Consider the following 24,190-nt stretch of genomic DNA (forward strand, 5'->3'; position numbering starts at 1 on the left):
TGATCAGCTACTGTGTGAAACAATAAAATGTGCTCTATTTAAAAGCTTTAGCTAAATAAACCATGACTGCATTATCAGTAGTTAACCATAAATGCCTTTTAAGGAGAAACCGAATATTCTTTCTTGAAAACTGCTTGGACCTTTATTTGCTTACAGTGGCCCGATTTTATATGCCTGATTCAAACAAAACAAGACTCCCTTTATTATTTAAGTGTTGCCAAGGAATGTTAAACCTCAGAGTTCTGAAAACAATATTTACAAAAGGAAGAGGCCAGGGATGGTGACACATGCCTGTAATTCCAGCAACTCAGGAGGCTTAAGTAGGAGGATCACAAATTTGAGGCCAACCTCAGCAAATTAGCGAGACCCTGATTCAAAATAAAATACAAAAAGACTGGAGATGTCGCTCAGTAGTAGAGTATCCCTGGGTTCAATCCCCAGTAACTCCTCCAGTAAAAAAGGAAAAAGAAAATCTTACAATAACTAAAAATCTCACTTTAAAATAATCATACATTCTTAAATTTAAATTAAGAAGCAAGAAGGCAGTATTTACTTCTTTATTCATCACTGGGAGTCATTATATCAATCTAGGTTATCTACCTGAGAATTCCTTTCTCCTGCCTCTCCCAATGGAGACATATATATTACTTTATTACTTTTTTCTTTTGATACTGGGGATTGAACCTAGAGGTGCTTTAACATTGGGCTACAACCTCAGCCCTTTTTAAGCACTTAAGCACTTTTTTTCCTTTTCTTTTTTCTTTTCTTTACTTTTTTTTTTTTTTTTTTTTTTTTTTTTTTTGAGATAGTGTCTCACAAAGTTGCCAAGGGCCTCACTGAATTGCTGAGACTGACCTGGAACTTCTATGATCCTCCTGTCTCTTCCTTACCGAGATTATAGGCACAAGTCACCTGCCTGATGATATTACTTTTACTAGCATAAGAAAGTACTATCCAAAGTTAAATACCATTAATTAAAATGTTAAATGAATCTTTAGAAAAACGTTCATTATTTAAATATAGTTTCAGTTAATCTTGTGATGATTTGTATCCATTTGATCATTAAATATTTGGTTATGTATTGGAATTTCCTTGTGCTTAAAGTAAACATCAAACTATTAATTACCAGAGAAGAAAAAACTAAGTATGTACAGTTTATGATAAGAGATTGTACTCATTGTATGTATTCCTGAGGGCCCTGGTGGGGGGGGGGGTCTCCAATGAAGTTAAAAATTTCATTTAGCAAATTTGAAAAACTTGACAATTTTTCCACATTTAGGTTAAGGCTTCCAATTACAATCTATTTTGCTGTAAGCTTTTGGACTTACTTTGAATACTCCTCCACTTATAAAATCACTGGATCTTATAAAGGAAACTGGCATAACTTTGGGCTTTCAAACACAGTTCAGAAAGTATAGTCTGATAATCAGTCACTCATTAAGAGGTGTACTTTAAAATTTTAGATCTCCTTCAAAGTGTTTTTCTTAACATTTTAAAATTAACTGTGTTTTCTAGAAAGCTAACAACAAAACACCGTATAAATTTATTCTCTCATTCAGTAACTCTGTGCTAGAACAAATATGCTTATATGTGGATACTTCGTATATTTTTTTTCTTTTGAGAGCAGCAATTCAAAGAAAAAGCTTGTAAGAGATTAAGGTAGTTGATTATTATAAGCCAAATTTAGGAATTACAGCATATTTCAGACCCAGGTTTTCTAAAAAGCTAACTTGTGCAAATGCCATTACTGGACAGACTTGATAAAGGGAATAACAAAGATGTAGGATTTTTCCAAGAAGATGGCAAATCAGACCTGAATGTAATAATAAAGTATCATTACATCTAGAACTATAGTAGTCAAGCTGCAGCTATCAAGTTATTTCTGCTACTTAAAAGCATTATTTTAAAAGTTATTAAGTCTTAAATTTGCTCTAAAATTTGGAATTAATTAAAGTTTAAATAACCTAGTGTTCTAATTTCCTTAAGTTAAAAAAAAGGTATAGCTAAAGAACTTTTGAATTACTTTTTAATATTATTTCAAATTAACCAGTATCATCTTAATAAGCTGAAATGTACTATTTTATTCTCAGTTCTTAAATGTTTTGTACTGGTAAAGGCTATGAAATATTTCTCCTCTGGAGCTCTTATAGGAAAGATAATGAAATCTTGAGATGGAATAAAATCTCTATTTCTAATCTTCTGAGTTGGTAGCTTTATTACAAATTTTGCATATCATATCCATAAAAAGCTTCTTGGAGCTCAAGATTTATTTTTCTGTAGGATACAAAGTTCCATCTTTTCTGTTGTATTTTTCTTATTGACTCTGTCTTAGTTAACTTCATTTATATAGATTTTTGTGCTGTTACTTAATTGCTTTGACTGCATAGAGTCATAAAAAAGTCATTGCAAACTTGAGACTTGTTATAAAACATTTCTTCTGGATTAAGAAAACCTCTTTCAATCATATATATTCAATTTAATTTTACTTCAAATTAAAAATGTATGTGTGTTCTGTGTAAAGAGGAATATAACCATATTTAACTTAGGAAGCATGATTGATCATTGCCTTTTAATAGACTGCTTAAGAAAAATGGGGCATTTGAAAGGGAAGATTTAGAACCCCTTGGTCCAATTCCTTCTTAATAACTGTTGATATCATAGATGGTCTCTGTTGAAGAGCATTACCCATCTCTACTAACTACAAGTCCTAATTTTAGAGTTCAACTTCTTTCTGTCTCTCCAAGTACTGAAGCTTAACTTTTCCTATTCATTGTTCCCCTGAAAGCAAAATAACAATAAACTTGAGTGGTTTTGGCATCAGAATCCACATACCACTAATCTTAATTTGTGCTGAGTCAACTACAAATACCACTTTGAACATAAAATATAGGACTGTTTTCTTTGTTACAAAAACCAGCTTACTAGAATTAAAAGACATCATAGATGTACCATCATAGAAATTTTAAAGGGCAAGTGCCAAATGAATATGCACAAGCCTATATAAGTGTACATACATAACTTCAAAAAATGCCCTGTAAAGTACTATAGTAAAGTACTATGCTAGTATTACTATTTTGTTATATTCATTTTTTTCCTTCTCTTTTTTATTTTCTCTCCTCTCTCTCTCTCTCTCTCTCTCTCTCTCTCTCTCTCTCTCTCTCTCTCTCTCTCTCTCTGCTGGGACTCAAATCCAGTGTCTCATGCACATCAGGCAAGAGGTCTACCACTGACATCCCCAACCCCTTACCTGTATTTCTGACCTAGTTATACCTAGTTAAAATAAGTGCTAAAGTACTGTATAATTAATTTTCCTTAAAAAATCTTCAAAATCTGTCAGAAGTCTTTTTCTATATATGACATTAATATTTGTATCTCTGTGGCTACCCCTTACATATAAAAAAGAACATTTGATCCTATCATCCTATGAAATGAGTCTATGTATTTATTCCAATGAACAAGCCTGTTCATAAATGTGTGTTTAAAAGGAGTGCCTAGGGTGATGAGAATCAATATTTATAGATTGGGAATTTATTTAGAATGGTTCTTTTTTTTTTTTTTTTTTTTTTTTGACCCTAAGACAAATGTATTTGTGTATCTTTTTTCTTTTGATGCTAAGATTATTGATCTCTTTTTATATAACATATTGTCATAGAAATACTTTTAAATAGCATGTGTTGTTTATGAATAGGAAATAGAGACAATTATGTATAAGCATCCTTTTAGTGTTCATCTTAAATGACAAGTATACTTATAACAGTCCCTAAGATAGTAAATAGCAGAGCTGGAATCCAATATTTGTTGAGAGAACAATGAATGTACAGAAATATTGATATGCTAGTAAATATGAAGAAAAAGCCAAAACCTAAACTTTGTAATATATCATAGATTCCATTCATTGAACAGTTGAATTTTATACATCATCAAAGAAAACTTACGGAGCACATTTACTTGAAATCTGAGTGTACAAACTGAAGTAGGTAATTTCAGTGTTCATTTCATAATTGTATAATACCACATGTGGTCTGTGTCCTTAGTGCTCGAACCCTTCTTTCCACACTTCCAAGCTTTGCATTTCTTTGTCTTGATATTGTAACCTTTCCTACTATCCTTTTCGAGACCTAGATTCCTGTTATGCTTTGGATCTAGAATATTGCCCAAAGTCTCATGTGTTGAAAACCTGGTCCCTGGTGAAACGATGTTCAAAGATGGGGCTTTAAGGAAATGATTGGATCACAAGGTATCTAACCTCATCAGTGGATTAATCCATATGTTAACTTTTTGTTGCTGTGACTGAAATACCTGACAAGAACAATTTAGAGGATGGAAAGTATATTTTGGCTCCTGGTTTCACAGATTTTCTCCATGGTTGACTGACTCCACTGCTCTGGGCCCAAAATAAGGTAGAACACCATGGCAGAAAGGCATGGCAGAGGGTTTCTGCCCACCTCAGGGCAGCCAGGCAGCAAGGAGAGTAAGGGGAAGGGACTGCAGGGAAGATGAATCTTTCCAGGGCATGCCCTGATCCGTCCCTGTCACCACATACCACCTGCCTTCGGGTACTGCAGAGTCAGTCCATTCAAACTAGGATGGATTAATTAGGCCACAGCTCTCATAATCAAAACATTTTACCTCTGAATATGCATGCATTAACACAGGAACTTTTGGGGTGACACCTCACACCCAAGTCATAACAATCCATTTGGTGGACTGATAATTTGAATGGACTACTGAAAGGTGGCAGAAACAGTAGGTAGATGAGTCATGGTTGGAGAGATGTGTTTTGGGGGATCACATCTTATCCTTAGACCCTCCCCCCCCTTCTCTCCTTCCTGGCTGCCATAAGCTGAGCAGCTTTCCTCTGCCACACACTTTCGTCATGATATTCTCCCTCTCTGCAGGCCCAAAGCAATAGGGCCAGACAACCATGGACTGAAACCTCTGAAACCATGAAACAAAATAATCTCTCCCCCCTTAAGTGGTTCCTGTAAGGTATTTTGGTCACAGCATCAAAAAGCTGACTAACACATCTTCTCAAACATAACTATCTTTTTCTTCCATTTAGTCATTAAATTATACATACTACCCTCCTACTGAGTCTTTAATGGTTTTTTCTCTCCTCATTTTAATTTTCTTGGGCTTAGTACAACTCAATAAAAATATCATGTGGGCTACCTACTAGTTTTAAATTTTCTACTAGCCATAATAAAAATTATTAAAAGAAACAAGTCACAATATATTTAATATTATATATTATTTAACTCAATAAACCTGAAATATTATTTCAATACATAAACGAAATGAAGTTTTTGGAATGTTTCACACTGTTATTTGTGATGAATCTTGAAAACTCATTGAGAGTTTTACCCTGATAGTACATGTTAATTCAGACTAGCCTCAATGCAATGATCTGTAGTCACATGTCTAATAGCTACTATGCTAACCGGTGTAACTCTGTATCCCTAAAAACAATATGTTTAATATAAATCTATAATGATACAGAAGTTAGGTACTAAGAACGATTGTCAAAATAATTTATATAATTAACATTAATAACTTAAATATTTAAAGATAACTTTGTAGATATTAAGAGTAATGCTTAATTTGTGTGACACTGTTAAGAATAATAGTCCCAAATATTTAGTAAATTATCACTTTAAGGGTCCCAAATTTCTAATATGAGGATTTTTTTCCTCCTGAAATTCTTCATATATTTAGCCAAGATACCTTGAATAAAATAACTTACATAATACTTTTTTAAATAATTCAGTCAGAGATGTAAAATTTGAAAGAAATAAAGGAGACTACACAGCAAAAACTCTTCATTTCACAGAAAAATGAAATAGTACGTTGCAAAAGAGTCATTTGCTGTGATTATCATGCAATTTGGGCTTGGCAAATATTTAGGGACAAAAACAGAGGAAAATAAAGTATAATTATGCCATTAGAAATTCTGAAATATGAAGGGTTTTTTTTTCTGCTTAATCTTCTTGTCGACTCTTTGATGTAGACATAAATTTATCAAATCCAAAGAGGACAGTGTTGAATTTCAGACAGTTTTAGTTTACTTGCCTGCATGAGGTCACAGAGCTAGTTAACGTGTCTCCAAAGCCATGACACTTCTATTATTTGACTCTGCTCCCTTCATACAACGGTGCAACATATTGATACTGTGGCATCACTTAAAATCCCCAGAAGCATGTTACCCTCAGCTTTGAGATTGCTATGTAAGTAAGTAACTTTGGCTATGTAAATTATTCTTTATTATAGCTTATTGTAACCATCCTAAAGGTATCTAATCATTTTCTAATTTATAAATGCATTTTCAAAAATTGCTATATGCTGTTACACACACATGCACACATATTCACAGTTTACTCTTACCAGATTTTACCAGAATAAGTTCCAAAAATAAAAGGAAATGAAGGAGGAAACACACACACACACTTGGGGGTATTGTGGAGGGATATGATTGTGTTCATTTTTTTCTTCTTCAGTGATCACTGTTTGGGGAGCCACAAAATATTTCAGAAAGATAAATCCATCATTCAACTTCAGCTACAGAAAAATAGGGAAGCTCCAGGAAAGTTATCGAGAAAGGTAAGGCTTCCTCTGCATTGGTATTCATTAGCAAACTGATATGCTTAAGGGCAATGTTCCTGTCTTTATGGCCTGCTGCCAATTTAGAAACATAACTTAATTAACACATTATTTTGAAGATAGATATTGAAATGTGATAAAAATTTTAATCTACATGCCTGTTAATTTAGACCAAAACAATAACATGAATGCATTACTGCATCCTTAGTGTTTGGACCTGAATGTTTGTGTTCCTCCCAAATTCCTGTGTTGAAGGCTTACCTCTCATGTGTATAGTATCAGGAGTTTGGGTCTTTGGGCAGTAATTAGATTTAGATGAGGTCATGAGAGAAGGGTTCTTGTGATATTAGTGCCCTATAAGAAGAGATGAGAGACTCACTTTCTGTTTCTTTTTCTTCTCGCTTTGTGAGGACACAGAAGAAGGCTGTGTTCTATAACCCAGGAAGGGGACTTCATCCAAGCTTGAAACTCCTGGTTTCCAGAACTATAAGAAATAAATGTCTGTCATTTAAGCCTTCTAGTCTATGGGAGTGTTTTGATATAGCAATTCAAGCTGACTAAGACCCTCAGTATAATAAATAAATTGGTCTCAGAAAAATTATTGATGAGAAACTTGCTAAATTTTATAACTTGGCAAGTCATAAGTATAGCTTACATCTATACACTAAGAAGTAAAAGGAATAGGAAATGTACAGGAGAAACTATTGAAGGCAGAATACTAACATAACTCTTGTTTCATTTGAAACCTATTTATGTCCGTATCTACACAACTCAAATCAGGGCAAATTAATATAAAATAAAACTACCTATAAAGAGATTACTGTGCTTTAATGACACTATTCCACGCAGTTAGATGATAATTTTATTCCCTGTGTGATGTCTTAAGTTCCTTCCAACCCAAATTGCACAGTATACAGTGAACTTTGATATTTTGGCAGTTTTTATCTGTAGAATCTTCCAATTACCTGCTTTAAGCAAAAATCCTATCACCCTGTCATTTCCATCAGATAACAGATTTCTAGTGCATGATTCTTTTTTTCTATTATGAGGTGTTTCATCATAAAAAATGTCAGGTGGTACATTAGGTCGTAATATGTCTATGTGGAATATAACATAATGAGGCCAAAAGAGAGTTGTTTAGAAATATCTTTTGGATCTGGTTTTCCACTTGGCCTCTGTTGACAGCTCCAGGGCTATGCATCTGAAATTTCCGCAAAGAAACATTATGAAATGCAACTCATACCGCCAGTATTAATAAACTTAAAATTCTTCAAATTGCCCTCAGTGTTGCAGAAAAAAGTGAAATCATCATATTTCATCACATCATGAAGGAAGAAAAGAAAATATATAATTCTAATTTGTATGTTGCTAAAAATAATTTATCTCATTGGTGTAGTAATTTACAAATCATTGACATTTTAGTCTCATACAAATCAAGATTATTTTAAAATCCATATTATTTCACTACTCTGACAAAATATATATGGAGCATATATTTTATGTCTGAGACTCTTAGCATTTCTATCACATTTAATCTTAACAATTCAGTGAGGCAAACACTATTGAAAATAAGGAACCAGAATCCTAGGGAGCCCCCGCCCCCCGACTTTCCCAAGATTGTAGTCACGGAATTGGTAAGGAGAGGAGTTTGGATTTGAGCCTTCAGAGCCCACACCTTATGCTACCCACTTATATGGGAATTGTATTTAGAATTTACACACTAATCTCAAAGATTTCGTATATAAGTTTCACAGTAATTTTATATTCTCATTTGTTTTGTTTAGTTTTCCACAGCCATGTTCATAAAGCTCAAAGTCTGGGGCATGACAGGTATTTAATAATAGCTAACCATATTATGCATATATTAGGTGCCAGGCACTGTTCTCAGTGCTCAAAGTGATAAAATAGCCCAAGTGCTAAAAAAAAAAAGGTAATAAATACTGTAATTTTCCTATCATATAATTAAAAGTGCTAAAAAGTTAAGAAATGAATTAAAAGGTTCTAAATTCTCATAGCTAGTAAACAAGGAAATGAGATTTGAGCAAAAGTAGTTTGTCATGAAACTTGCACAGTCATCCAATTCAGTGTCTTTGGTTTCTTGTCATCACCCCCATTGTCATTATGACCAGGAACAAGCATGTAGCCATCTTGGGATATATAGTATGTATCTGTCACCCATAAGGCCTGTTCTAATGTGTCATTTTAATCAGAGAGATCATTAAGTCATATATTTCTTCCTTATTATTCTTGGTAACTTTACTAGTAACCATCTACTTCATATAATAAATAACACCAACTTTTAGCTAAAATAAGAATTTATGAACAAAAATTATACATGCCTTTTATTATCCACAGTTTTTCCAAGAACTGACTGCAGCTGTGATTTAAAATTTTATAATATGCCTGAAGGCAAAGGTATTTGTGTACTTTCCATTCATTTAATAAGTATTCAGTATGTAATTGCTATGCACTAGGCTCTACATGCATGAGTAGATTAGTAGATAAAATCAGCCAAATCTCATCATCCAGGAGAATGAGCTGGCCCTGATTCCAAATTAAAGAGCAATGACAACCTTTCCATAGGATAAGAGAGAGGTAATCCCATGTCTCCATTCTCCAAATCCGGACTCTTTCAGAATTTTTTTCATAATCACATTCCAAAGTTAGAATATATTACAACTTACAAAAATCGTTAAGACTTCACTTTAAGGAATGCTCATAAGTAGTGTGTGTGTAATTAATTTAAGAAATATTTGTTAAACGTGTTCTACATGCTATATATAATACTAGTCTCATACACTAAAAAATTTTAGTGAACATAGTTCAAATTAAGAATTATGTCCCAGAAAACATATAGCACAGTTTGATAACATTTTTCATCAAACATGATAATTAAGCACCCATTACGTGGTAGAAATCGTTCTAAACACTGGAGATACAGAGATAGACAAGACATAGTGTTACCTTCTTTAGAATGTAGTGTTCACATACTGGTAGAGAGATAGACAATTAAAATATATATACAATGAAGTTCAACAAAGATATGTGCTATAAAAGAAAATTGTCCTACATTTGTGTATAATTCATCAAAATCCATTGTATTGTCATATATAACTAATTAGAACAAATTAAAAAATAAAAAAAAATTTAAAAAGAAAATGTATCTATACCTTGAGAGGCAGATATAGGGGCACCTGATACACATGAATATGAGGGATTGGCAGTGAAGATTGTTTTTATGTCTAAATCCTAGAACACATAGTCCTACCTCTAACCATTTGAAATGAGGAGTTAAATTTATTTATTTGGCATCTTGTTTCAAGAAGTAATTCTGGTTTCATATTGCCCAATTCAAATGTTCACTCATAGGAAAATTATTCAATACTCTGCATCTTAATTTTTATCTAAAAATATAGATAATAATAGTATTTTCCCAATATGGTTATTATGGGAACTCAACTGAGAAGTATAAACAAAGAGCTTAGGTCAGTGCTTAACCTTGACAGGATTATATACGTATTAGCTATTGATGTCATAGAATTAAGGTGACAAACAATATGATATTTCAGTCATTACTATCAAAAATGTTGAAGCTTTATTAGAACTAGTTTGCATTTAAACATTTAAAAACTTTACTTGCGGAAAATATTGAGAGACATGGGCATCACAATATCACTTGTTAGCTTCCTGTTACAATTTTAAAAAAATTCCTGAGATGATCAACTTATGAATTAAAAAAGTCTGTTTTGTCTCACAATTTTGGAGGTTTCAGTATAGGATCCATTAGCCCAGTTGCTTTAGGGCCTGTGGTGGTAAGGCAGCACATCATGGTAGGAGTGCAGGCAGAGCAAGGCCACTCATCTTATCGTGAACCAGAAATCAAAATAAAAAAAGAAAAAAGTGAGGAGGAGACTGTGGCCTTAAAATCCCCCTCGTGGGCATTCCTCCTGTGACTGAAGACCTCTTACTGTGCCCCACCTCTTAAAGGCTCTACCGCTCCCCAACTGCATGACACTGGAAACAAAGCTTTTAATACATGAGCTTCTGGAGGATACTAAAGATCCAAACTGTAGCATTCTGCTGCTGCTCCCAAAGTTTTATGTCTACCTTACAATGCAAAGGGCATTTAGTCCATCTCCAGGAATCCTCAAAATCTTAATTGTTCCAGAGTTGCTCAGAAGTCCTGGTCCAAAGTCTTCAAGACGCAAAGCAAACTCAGCTGTGAGCCCAGCCCCTGTAAGAAATCAAAACACAAATAACATACTTTCAATACACGATGATGGGACAGGGCACAGGGTAAACATGACCATTGAAAAGTGTGGAATCGGGGAAGAGAAAGGTTTTGGCATGAAGCAAAACCAAAATCCACTAGGGCAAACATAAATCCTAAATCTCCATGCCCAATGTCTAGGGCAAACTGTGGTGGGATATGGGATTTAAAGGCCATGCTTACCCCACCCCTATAGCCTCGCTTCTGTTCACCCACAAGGGTACTCTCAGGTAAACTTTTGCATACTACCTGGAGCTTTTCTCAGCAGGCATTGCTTAGGGCTGGCATCTCCACCTTTCAGGGTCTACCCTATACCTGTGGATTCACTCCCATAGCTCCATGAATCACCCCACTGCAGGGACTTCAACACTGGAAAGCACTGCCTGGCCTCCAAAGTTTTTCTTTGAAATCTTGATGGATATATCTATGATCCCTTCACTTGTGCATTCTTCATGCCTGCAAAAACAACATTATGTGGACAATGCCAAGTTCTGGGGCCAGCATGAGCTGTACCTGAACCCACTTGAACCTAGCTGTGGTGGCCTCTGAGTGCCTTGCTCTGAACACTGGGAAGTGATTCTGAGTGATTCACAGCGTGTCTGTCCCTGGGGTCTTTCCTCGAATAAAAGTCTTTGAAATAAATTCACTCTTCCAGACCTCTGAGCCTACAAATAGGTAGTGTGGCCTTGCAGTTTCCTGAGATGCCCTAGAGGCACCCTTCCTATTGTGCTGGCACAAAGCACTTGCCTTCTTTTTATAGGTGCCAATAACTACGTAGTCCTTTTTCCAAAACTTACACCTACCCCTTCTCTAATCAAGCTGCAAATTATCAAATCATTCTGATGTTTCTCTTTCCTCTGATTCTTACTATAAATCCAGCTATAGGCAGACAGTAATACCTATGCCACTGCCTGAATACTGTGCTGCCTTGAAATTCCTCTGCTAGTTGAGTAGTCTACCACCCTTAATCTCAGCCTTCCACAAACTATCTGAGCATGATCAAAATGCATTCAAATTAATTGCCCTGGTGTAACTTTTAGCCTTTGATCCAATTTCCAATACAGCTCGCACTTACCTGAAACCTCACCAGCATCACCTTTACTTTTGGCACTCTTATCAGCATTCAGGTCTTTTGAGCCCTCACCAAAATCACAGGTTAAGCTCTGTTTACAACATGCTAGGTTTTCCCTAGCTGACTCCTCAAAATATTTCCAAACTCTTCCCATAAACCAATTCCAAACGCTTCTCCACATCATCAAGTACATAGCAACAGCAAAGACTGCCAGCTTCTCACAACCAATTTTCTGTTAGTCAGCTTTCCATCACTATAACAAATGCCATAGTCATCATATGAAGGGAGAGGACTATTTTGGCTCACAGTTTTGGAGGTGCCAGTCCATGATCACTTGGCCCTGCTGCTTTGAGGCTATGGTAAGGCAGCTTATCATGACAGGACAATCTCTTTGAAGTGTACTACTCCAGAGACCTATAAACTTCCCACTTGACCCCCCACCTCTTAATGATTCCACCTTCCATTAATGCCACTCTGGGAATGAAGTCTTTAATACATGGGCCTTTGAGGAACACTCAGATCCAAATTAAAGTAATCGTGGTGTTTATTGATAGGTCGACAATTTTGCTGCATAACACTTTTTAAAAAAAACTTTTTTAATATGCAGAAAGCAGAATAAATTATACTCTCAAGGGCAAATGTTATATGTGACAAAAATAAATAAACAAACAAAAGGATAATTGCCTTTTTTTTTGTTTTTCATTGGTTCATGTCAGTTATACATAATATTAGGATTCATTTTGACATAATGCAATTTGCTCCAATTCAGTCCCCAGTACCTACCTTTACCCTCCCCATCCTTCCTCACTGCCTGATTTTAAAGTAAACTTTAGAAAGTTTTCTTTTGAGGATCTAGGTATAATATTGAGTACTTTAATATACTGAGACAGCTTATCATCTTTTGATTCTTCTGAATTGCCATATTTAAAACAATTGACCCTTATTTTTATATAGATGTCTTAAAGAGATGAATGTTCTCAATTCTACTTTTCAAAATGTTGTCAAAATTCTCTTGATTTTCAGAATTTCAGCTGTAAGCTAAACATTTGTGAACAATTATACTGTCATGGTAAGACTGTAAAAGTAAATTGATGGTACTTTTTCACATAAGAACATAATAATCATTGTCATTTGACTAAATTTATCGACACCGTTGCCTTTCAATAGATACTTCAGTAGTTTATAATTATAAAAGGCATTACCAAACTCAATTCATCTTAGATGACTTCCCTATTTGATTATATTATACTAAAATATGACAATTTAATTCTTCTTTAATTCTTGCTTCATTTAGCAATTTGGTGGTCTTCAGAAACCATCCTCAATTTCAAAATCTTAAAACTCCTACAATGATTAGATGTGATGTGAATGACTGCATCTCTTTAAATTTTTGCTCTTATCTTTCTCTAAGTTGATCAAAAGTGTTGCCAAAAAAGTGTTGTAGATACTAATCATAAAAACAAGATTTGCTTCTAGTTCAAGGGAATATTACTAACAACATAATTTTAAATGACAATATAGGTTTGACATTTTTCTTAAGGCCAACACATGGTCTTCAGCTTTGGAGAAAAGTAAAGCACACACTATATTCCATATACAGCTGCTGAAATTCTTCTTCACTTAAAAAAATTCTAATAAATGGCAATGCAACAAAGGCCAATTTCCCCTACCCCAAAATATTTCTGTAAATCAAATAAAATGGTTTTACAATAAATGTAAGTATGATGAACAGAAAGATACAAATGTATATATTTCAAGTTTGTTTTTTCCATTTCCATACATAAAAATTTAAATTTTTTATTATTTACATACATGCTTTGGTTTTATCATCTGAAAGAAGGGAAGTGCCAGGTACTAAGATACTACATTTCTAAACTGACTATTCTTTTTTGACTGTTATTCTCTTTATATTTCCCTTCCTTTTTGCTGAACAATATAACTAAAATGTGGCCTTCTCTCAGAAAACAAAAAAGTTGTGTTATTGCATACATGAATGAAGCTCTAGAAATTCCTAGAGTAAGCCTCACATCTCCAAGTTCTTTAGCATCTCTATAGTTTCTTTTTAAAAACATGCACTTAAAGCATTGTTTTATACTGATGACCTTACTCTTTCCAAGTAACTTAGTTTCTTTCTACCTCCTCACAAAAAAAGAAAACATACAAATTAGTTCACCTTTGACCTTCAGCCAAATACAGACTTTTCGTCTGATGTTTTCCATCAGAAACTCTAATAGGCAATTTAAAAATTGAATGTGTGCATCGACACACAAGATTATATACACCCCAAGCAATAAGGAACTTATTCAGCTTTCAACTTTGTTGCCTGCCACCGTGTGGTCAATAGTGTGATTATGATGGAGTATATGGCATTATATCTCCACAGTTACATAACTTTATGAATACCTAGTTAGAAAGAGCTAGTTAAGGAGTTGAGAGTGAGCGTGTGACAGTGTGTTTGTGTGTGCATATGGGCTACAGGACTGAAAATAAACTGGCAACTGATATGTCCTAGAATTTATACTTCTCAAATTTTGTCATTCATTAGCATAATGTAGTGTTCATGAAAGGGAAAGCTCTTTTACAGTGACATTTCAGTGGCAAGATGTATTGAAGCTGAAAAATGGAGGAGTTCATTTTCTGCCTGCTGCCCCACATTGCAAAATATGTCCTAAGTGAAAGAAGAGAAAAAAAAAGGAAGAAGGAGAAAGCACTTTGTGGGGAGAACTGGTGGCTAAAAGCCTGAATCCCTGCACTCTAGTAGAAATTAATGTTTGACCTTGGTGATGCCAGGAAGTTTTTCAACTGTCTTCTCAATTTAGCCTCAACCAAAGCTTAGCTTTCTGTTTCACTACTGAAAAGAAGGCTTGTACACTTAAGGAGAGTCTTTAAGAAAAAGCATAAAAATGATGAATGAGGGTTATCAACAGAGGTGAATAAAATGACAGCAGGAAGTTGCAGACCTATTTTTATCTGGCACTCATTCCTATTCACTCTATAAATATTAATATATCCTGCTGTCTACAGAATGAGGACGACCACTGTCAGTTTCACCCAAACCAACTTCTGGAGTTTACGCACGTTTGGAAAGTATCCAGGTAAGACATTTTTACTTCTGCTCTGAGTTCTCACACACCAAATCACAATATTTTTCAGTTAGTTGTAAAGGCAGTCCTTTCACTAGTACCATGAAAGCTATTGTATTTTTTATAGATATCTCCCTTTGGCAAGTTCTGTTAATAATTATCTGTTCTTCACAGCTTTTCAGATATATTTGAAGAGCTGCTAACACCTTCCAGAACAATCTAACATTCATTTTAAAATATTTCTGCTGCTGGTTATTACATTTTCAAGGATTTTTTTTTTCTCATTCATTTTGTGAATTTGGGTATGCATGTGTCACTAAGCTCTTTGTAAATCTGAATTTCCATACTTTGAAAGTCACAATCCCCTGCTTAAAATTCTGGAGCTCTCTGAATATAATTGGTATATCATAAACAGAGGAGAGTGAATTCATATCAGGAGACTCAAGTGACAGGAAATGAACAGACCCTAATTGATTCTTTTGACTAAATATATGCATGTATTATTTGAAAGAATAGACCTATTAGAAAGCTAAATTGCTACAGTCAGGTTATATCTGGAACTAAATTCTTCTGAGCTGAACCAGCAAAAAATATGTTGTGGGAAATATATGTCATATTTTTTTTGCTCTAAAGCAAAGTCTGATATAAAATAATAGTCATCACTTTGTAGAGTTATTATACATTTTGCATGCCTTATCTCACCTAATTTCTGCCCTCCCCCAAATCCCATGATAATGCATATGATTCTATTTCAGAATCAAAGAGACTGCAGTTCTGGGAAGTTAAATAACTTTTCCAAGGCTACTCAGGTTGCTAGTGGCAGGACTAAAATCAGATCTATCTGAAATATTCAAAGGCCATATTTTTTCATTAAGCTATGTGTCTTTTCCATGTGTGTCCCACTTCCTACTTCCCTTCCCCAAATTTTCAGCCTCACACTATAACATCATAGAATGCCTAGGACTAGAAAAGACTACACATAACACGTAAGCTAACCCAAAATTTTGTTTTGTAACTAATTATAAGGATTGAGTTAGTACATCATTTTAACTCCCAATATAGCATATTAGCAAAGGCTGTAGTTTTCTCTTTGTGAAACAAATTTATCCAGGAACAAATTTCCCCAGGGGGGGAAGAGAGAGAGAAAGAGAGAGAGAGAGAGAGAGAGAGAGAGAGAGAGAGAGAGAGCGAGCGTGCAATCAAATATGACAAATTATTTGAAAAGTGGGGAATGCCTGGGAGACAAGGCATTATTTTGAACTGGTTTGGTAGGACAAAGAAAGGCAAGAAGCAGAGGTTGTGAGAAGAGGGTTACAGCCAGGATGTATTTACTTGTTCTTCTCTTACACCTGTCATTGCCTGTCCAGGTGTCCACAGGGCTAAAAACAGTTGTGTTGTGGTAAAGCCTAGAGGACACCTACCAGGGACTACCTAGAATCAGATTTTAACTCCTCCACTCTTTCCCTCCAATCCCAGAGCAGTGGACCACAGTTTTGGAGGATGTCACCTCCTAGTGTTACTCTGGTAAGAAAACTAAAAATTAAAAAAAAAAAAAAAAAAAAAAAAAAAAAGGAAGAAGTTGCAAAGTTTTGCCAACTATTGTACAGATTTAATGTTGCAGCCATGACTAAAACGAAGTCTAACTCTCAAGGAGTGCTGATTCTACTTCCATCGTATTCCAAACTCAAACCCTTAGCTTTCTTCAGTGTCATCTAGCACAGGTCCATTCTCAGCCTCCTTTAGGCCAGTGAGACAGTGCTGCTCTGCCTGTCTTTCTCAAGCCACTTGACGGTGTCATCAGAAGGTCAACTGCTAGATGGTGGGAACTTAGATTTTGCTTACTCTATGACTCAACTACCTTTTAGAAGATGGGAACTTCACTGACATTCACTACTTCCTAGTAGTTGTTCTATAAAATAGATACCATACCTTAAAATCAAGTGCTGAAATCAGTGCACTCCTGGTGAGGTTTTAGTTTTAGAAACAGATTTTATATGAAAACGTGCTCTTCCTTTCCTATCCCTCCATCGACATAGTCTATGTATTTTCTCTTTGAACTGACAGGTGGACTCCCACGAAAGTGATAATGTAATAAGAGTGAGGAGGCAGCTGCTGTAAAACATATTGATTGGTTTTCAATGCTGTGTTTTTATTCTGTGTGACTCATTATTCAATTCAATTTAGGAGTCTTCAGGACAAATAAGAAGGTAAAGTTAATAATGTTTTGAAGAGTGAAGCCCACAAGGATCCCTGCTCAAATCATGTATATTCCAATTAAACTAAACAGAAAGTCTGGAATAAGAGAAGCTTAGGAAAGAAAAAAGCAGAGGTTTGGTATCAAAGACACTACTATTATAAAAGTATACCATTAATTCCAAATGCAATTCTCTACAAGCTTTTGCATATTTAACATTTCATGGTGTTAGTATTTGCCATTATCTTCTTATGAATCCCCCCCCCTTTTTTTTTTTTTTTTTTTTTTGGTGGGGAGGGGTACCAGGGCACTTAACCTCTGAGTCATATCCCCAGCCCTTCTTTATATATTTTATTTAGAGACGGGGTCTCTGCTAAATTGCTTAGAATTTTGCTAAATTGCTGAGGTTGACTCTGAATTTGTGATCCTCCTGCCTCAGCCTCCCAAGCTGCTGGGATTACAGGTATGCCCTACCACACCCAGCTATGAATCCCTTCTGAGTTGAAAAAGACTTACATGACACAACTTGTGAAAATATATAATAATCACCACAAAAGACTCAAGCAATGAGGATTGTTCCCTACCACCAGCAAGCAAGCAATCAACTCTTCAGTGGACCCCAGCTTGGTGTCCTCTAATTCACTTCAGTTCTGTATTTACTTGGATACAGTGTGAGCTCCCAGAGTTTGAGGGCTTAGTCCCCAAGACTGTCCCCCACCACATACACATATACTTCAGATGCCAGTTGCAAGCCCCAGCTCTTTTTATCAGTTGTTCTAACTAGCTAGAAATTGGGGTCCCACAATCTCCTCACTGGGTTTGACTAATTTGCTTGAGTGGTTCACAGAACTCAGAATCACATTTAGCAGTTTATTGTAAAATATTTAAGAAGGATGCAGATGAAGAGATTCTTAGAGCTAGGTGTTGGGATGGGGAGCAGAGTTTCATGCCTTCTCCAGGCAAAGCACTGTCCAGGAATCTCCAGGTGTTCAGACATCTGAAAGGTCTCCAAACCCTGTCCTTTTGAACTTTAATGGAGGCTTCATTAGGAAGCCATGATTGATTGAATCATTGACCATTGGTTTTCAACAACCCCTCTAATTCTGCTTTGATCTTTCTAGTGATCGGTTCCTATCCTGAAGATACCCATGGGGTCCAGCCACCAGTGAACTCATTAGTAAACAGAAAGATAATTACCACTTCAAAGATTCTAAGTATTTTAGGAAACAGGGACCAAGACCATATATATATTTTATAACATCACACCTTTGTAACTCATATTTTGATTTAACAGTTATTTGACATAAAGTTCAGCCTTTGAAAGATTTGGTTAATCTGTCATGACTTCTTTGGAATGCTAAAAATATTCAAATATATTTGTAGTCTTTCAAGCTGTAAAAACTTTGTATAGCACTTTATAAAAATGCTTTCAAAATTATATTGAGTGTAATCCCTTTTATACACTGTGTATTATAGAATCGTGTACCAAACACATCTTGAAAAATATTTGTGCTTACGATAATACAAGATAAAAATTTCCACCCAATTTTAATGAAGTTTTTTTTTTTCCTTTCAGACAATGCCTCTCAACAGTATTAAAAAAATATGATTTCCACCTGAAATACCTATTGAAAACCCAGGTATTGGCTTTTGTTATTTCATCTATCAATTAAATAAGATTTCATTAAGCATGTTCTATTTTCCTGAAATTTCGAAAATTTCTGAAGGAACAAAGATGAATGAAACAGAAGGTCTATACTTGAGGGGGCTTTCATTCTACCATGAAAAAATAGATAAATAAAAGATATGTGCAATGAAGTATTATAAATACCATGAAAGACCTCTGTGTAGGCAGGATATATAAGGCAGGATTATTAATTTAACCCATTTAGACTGTGCATTGAAAGAGAATTCAGTATTTTCAGGCCAGAGAAGGGTAATCTTGAAGGAAGATGTGGAGGAGGGATAAATTTCAGTGAAGGAAAACAGAAACAGAATAATGAAAAAAGTTGGTGTAATTAGGAAGCTATATGAAATTTTGCATGGCTAAAAGGATTCAGGGTGAGATCCTGGAAAGAAACCAGACAAAAGGAGTAAATGGGGCCAAGTGATATGGGATCACAGGGGCCTGACATGGGCAATTAAAGATTTTCAGATTTCTCAGTTGATGACATGAAGTCATTCTGCAGGGTGGTACAACCTGATTGGAGGAGCATTTTATTAGCATAGAGAGATGATTCAAGCGTAGATTAACACTCAAATGTAGGAATGTAGATAAGGGGACAGTTCCATAACAGGTGAAAATGTGCCATTTACATAATCAGGTGAAAGACTAGGTAAAAACGAAGGGGTATCTAGAATAACTCCAGATTTCTCTGCTGCTAACTGCATGGAGAAATCAACTTATTACAATGAAGAGAGAAGAAGCATCTTTGGCAAGAGAAAATGATGTGGACAGTCCAACACTATTGAAATTGGGTCATGTTTTGGGCATCCAAGTTATGATCTCCATTAGGCAGATCATTTCCTGCAGCTGTTTCTTCCGGAAAAGGGTCAGTGTTTCACAAATAAAACACTGTATTATTACAGAAAATTGTATGAGTCAAAGACTATTTTTAAAACAAGTGAGAATTTTTTTCCACTAATTAATTGACTTTGAGTTTGGTTTTTCAAACTTGTGATAATTATTCTTTCTAATACAGAAGTTAAAACTTACAGGTACCCAGGACACATTAAAATTTCATCCCTAGGTCATTTATACATTTTGGCTGTATGTAGAGATGCTTTTGAGGTTATGATAATCTACTTAAGAATGAATTAATTTAGTTATCTAAATGCCTCAGTTTGCTAATATATCACACACACCAATTTTTGAGATTCCGTAACAGTGCTTAACTTCCAAATTTAGAAGTTTGATCAGATTACACACATATGAAGACTCCAATATACTCACTTTGAAAGAAACCATTGACTACTGTGAATTTTTCCAGTATGACTTAACACTTGGCAAAACATCAAAGAAATAGTCTTTACATTATTGCTGGCAAATAGTGATGGTCTCTTACCAATAAATTACTTTATAAATAGACACAGTGTTTGAGACATTCCATATGAACTCAGTTCAAAACAATTAACTTTTGAAATGAGTTTTTTTTTTCTTTTGTGAAACATCAATCGTAAATATGTGAGAATGGAGGACAGACTCTAATATTCTTAATTCTTTATTTTGCATCTTCTATTACTCAACAAGCACGTTAAATGGCATTTCATCGATGTGTAAAACAGCATCAATTTATGAGGTAATGTTTTTAGTCTACTTGCCAAACTTGGATTATACATGATTTAAAAAATAACAAAGATATGGCTGAATAAATTTGCCATGAATGTTACCAAATAATATGGATAATTTAACGTAGCAAATATTTTCTTTCCTCAGAATGATTACTTCAACATATTTTAGGCTCTACTCATTTCAGATTGGGCATTCTGTGTCTTAGGTTAAATGACTAATTTTGGAAGTCATTTACCCAGAGCTTTTCCATTGAACCTTTTTGTTCCACCTCTTCTATTCTACTAGTATCCTGAACTATAAAGAATACCTTCAATAATCATTCTATATTTGTTTTTAATCTTTAACATTTCAGATAAAGTAAGAATAGAAGAGAAAGAATTTCCCCAAATGTATCACTGAATGCAAAATCATAGAACTATTTACTCACTGGAAAACTGAAGGATCAGTTTGCATATTTGATGCAAATCATAGAACTATTTACTCACTGGAAAACTGAAGGATCGAAGACTAAACCACACCCTGAAGTCGCTGATGATCTTGTGAGAGAGACAGCATAATCTCATAAATAATATTTATAGATATATAATTGCCAGTATAAAATCAGATCTCAGTCTACATAAAAGAATCAACTTCTGATTCAAAATCGTTTCTTCATAGTAGGTTCTAATATAATCTGTCCCCAAATTTCTTAATAAAATGTCAGTTAGAAACTTTACAGAAAGCATTCCTTACCACTGGTGGCAAACTTAGAGAGAATCTAGTAACTATTGAACTAATTATAAAGTAGATGGACCAGGATTGAGAAAAAAATCTGTTCATGCTTCAAAATGTGGTTGGGCTCCATGAAACATCTACCAGGTCTGAAAAGAGTCAGGCCTTCCAATACCTTCCTTTTACCATGTCACCCATGACTGGAAGGCAGTACTAAAAAGGAAACCAGATGAATCTTTATCTTTATTATTCAGTTTTAATGACTGATTTAAATGACTGATGTGAGGGAGTCATTTTAATGTGAGGGAGGCAAAATAACACCTATCTTACACCTGCCCAGCCCCCAAAAACAACAAGCTAAAGGTATTCGCCTAAACAGGGGTAGAAATATTCATACATAGGGATTTTATAATAAGTCTAGCATTTTTGAGAACTGCAGCTCTCTTCAAGCAAACCTATTGTTAGATTTTCAGAAGTCCCAATTTCAAACATAATTTAAGCAGAGTAGCAGTTTAGGACAGAATTTGGGAGCAGAGGTTCCAAAGTTAGATAGATATATTTGTCAATCTCCATCATTATGGAAGTTTTTATTCAACTTGCCTTGCGTTTACATTATTCATCACTAGACTATTTATGGGTGTAGCTGATTTTTAGTTCAGTGACCCACTTAAGTTTACTTTTTGTGTGTGTGAGGAGGTAACACTCAAGGTTTTTTTTTTTGTTTTTCTGAATGAATAACCAATTATTCCTGAATAATTGATTTTAAATGATATGTTTTTTCTACTTCATAATCTTTGCCACAGTGTCAAGAACAATTAGCAATGTATTTGCAGGTCAAGTTCTAGACTTCCTATTCTGTTTCTTTATCTAAGTGTGTATCCTTATATCAATGCAACACCATGTTAATTGCCATGCTTTTATGGACTGTTTAGAAGTAAAATAATAAATGTTCTCCATTATTATTCTTTTTAAAAAATCTGATTATTTTAGGTAATTTGCTAACAACTGTGTTGAATCTATTGATAAATTTCAGGAGAACTGGTATTTCAAAATACTGAATTTTCTAATCCAATCCATCTTTCCATTTATATAGGCTTTCTCAAATTTTTTCAGTAATCCTTTCTAATTTAGAATACAGGTATAGGCACATTTTATTAATTTCATCCTTATTATTTTGTGTTTTGTATGATATCATAAATACTGTTTTATATTATTTTCAAATTGTTACTAATATATAGAAATAGACAACTTTCATACCTTGCCTTGAATGCTATATCCTGTTGAATTTTCCTTTTTTTTTAATTTCAAGGAACTGATTTTTAGATTACTTAACATTTCTACATAAACAATCATGCTATCTGTGAAATAATTTTTCTTTTGTTTTCCAATTATGGGGTTTTATTTATTTTATTTGCTTTATTATTTAATACTTAGCAAATATTTCAACAGAATTTTACTAGAATATTTAAGAACAGAATGCTTGCAAGTGTGAAGTTATGGTTTTGTAACTGTGAAATGAAGTTAGTTGCCTTTCACTAGATTAAAGAAATTTCCTTCTATTCCTAATTTGCTAGGAGGTTATGTCTTGAATGGATGATGAATTTTGTCAAATGTTTTTCTGCATGGTTTTTCTTTTATTTTTTTCAAATTAAAAAAAATATTTTCTCTTACTATGATAAACCCTACTTATTAAATATTTATCATCCTTTTCATAAATTTCCAGCTTCAATTAGCTGATACTTCATTAAGGACATTGCATCTATATTTATGAGGGACATCAGAATATAGTTTAATTTTCTTATGATATTGTATTGTATTTAAGTAGCAGAGTGAATGTTGACCTTATAAAATAAGTTGAGCAATGTTCCCTCTTCCTTTATATACTGAGGAAATTTGTGTAGATTTGGTTTTATTGCTTCCTTAAGTCACTTCATTCACTAATGAAACTCTCTGCTCTGGGGTTTTCCTTACAAGAAGGATTTTACTACAAATTCAATTTTTAAAATCGACACAGAACTATTCCATTTTTTAGTTTTAAGACCAAAAATTTCCCTCTAAATTTTATCAACATCCCACAAATTTTGATATGTTGGTCATTATCTCTCTACTGAATTCAGAGAAGAGTGCTGTTTTGTATACTATCAGGCTTTTTCACTTTATATTGGGACCAACATTCTACATTTCAAGTTCAACTGTAACTTAAAAGAAAATCTTATTCTTTAAAGAGACAATAATTTGTAATAGTACTACTAAACCTGGAATGAAAAATGTTCTGAATTTTCAGTTTAAGCTCATTAATTGAATTTGATGATTTTCAGTTCATATACATATAGAAACTTTAAAATTTATATAAAATCTGGAAGATGGTAAGCTATTACATGGATTTTTAAATGCATATTACTTTAGTTTCCATCACAGCTAAATGAAATTATTTGCTGTTTGTTTTGTTTTCCAGAAAGATGCAGAGGAGAAAAATTTGTCACCCATCTCTTCTAATATTCAAAATACTTTACAGGTATGCTCAGTACCTATAGTATCATAATGCTGCTCTTTCAAAGTCTATAATATGTCAAATATTTTCTAAAACAATCCTAGATTATAGCACATACAATGCCATCACATAAACAAGCTTTATTAACTCAACAAATCAGAGTTAGAAAGAATTTAGTGTAGTCCAAACTCCTATGCAATGCAAAAAATCTCTAACATTTCTAATTGCTCACATACCTATAATATGGAGGAATTCTCTATTCACAGAGGCCTACTCAAGGTTTGGACAAATAATTTTAAGAAAGACTTTCTGGTCATTGAGCCGAAATGAACCTCTCTGAATTTGCAACCATATGTGCTAATTTATCATTTCAGAGCTATTTCCAGTAAATCTAATCTCCCTTTCTCCCAAAAGGTCACAAAATATTTGAAAATGGTTATTATGTTCCACTTTCTTTTTTTTGAGTGAAAATTTTATGGT

General features: G+C 34.2%; 1 protein-coding gene across 1 annotated transcript in view; it reads left to right on the forward strand.

Annotated features, from left to right (window-relative positions):
* Positions 1 to 24,190, forward strand: part of PIK3C2G (phosphatidylinositol-4-phosphate 3-kinase catalytic subunit type 2 gamma) — a 376,626-nt gene that overhangs the window by 59,887 nt on the left and 292,549 nt on the right. The window contains 4 exon segments of the mRNA XM_079141521.1: positions 6,495 to 6,597; positions 14,964 to 15,034; positions 18,793 to 18,856; positions 23,675 to 23,734. Coding sequence (XP_078997647.1) covers positions 6,495 to 6,597; positions 14,964 to 15,034; positions 18,793 to 18,856; positions 23,675 to 23,734 — 298 coding nt within the window.

Source organism: Sciurus vulgaris (genome assembly GCF_902686455.1).
Source record: "Sciurus vulgaris genome assembly, chromosome: 5".
In the NCBI taxonomy this organism is placed as follows: domain Eukaryota; kingdom Metazoa; phylum Chordata; class Mammalia; order Rodentia; family Sciuridae; genus Sciurus; species Sciurus vulgaris.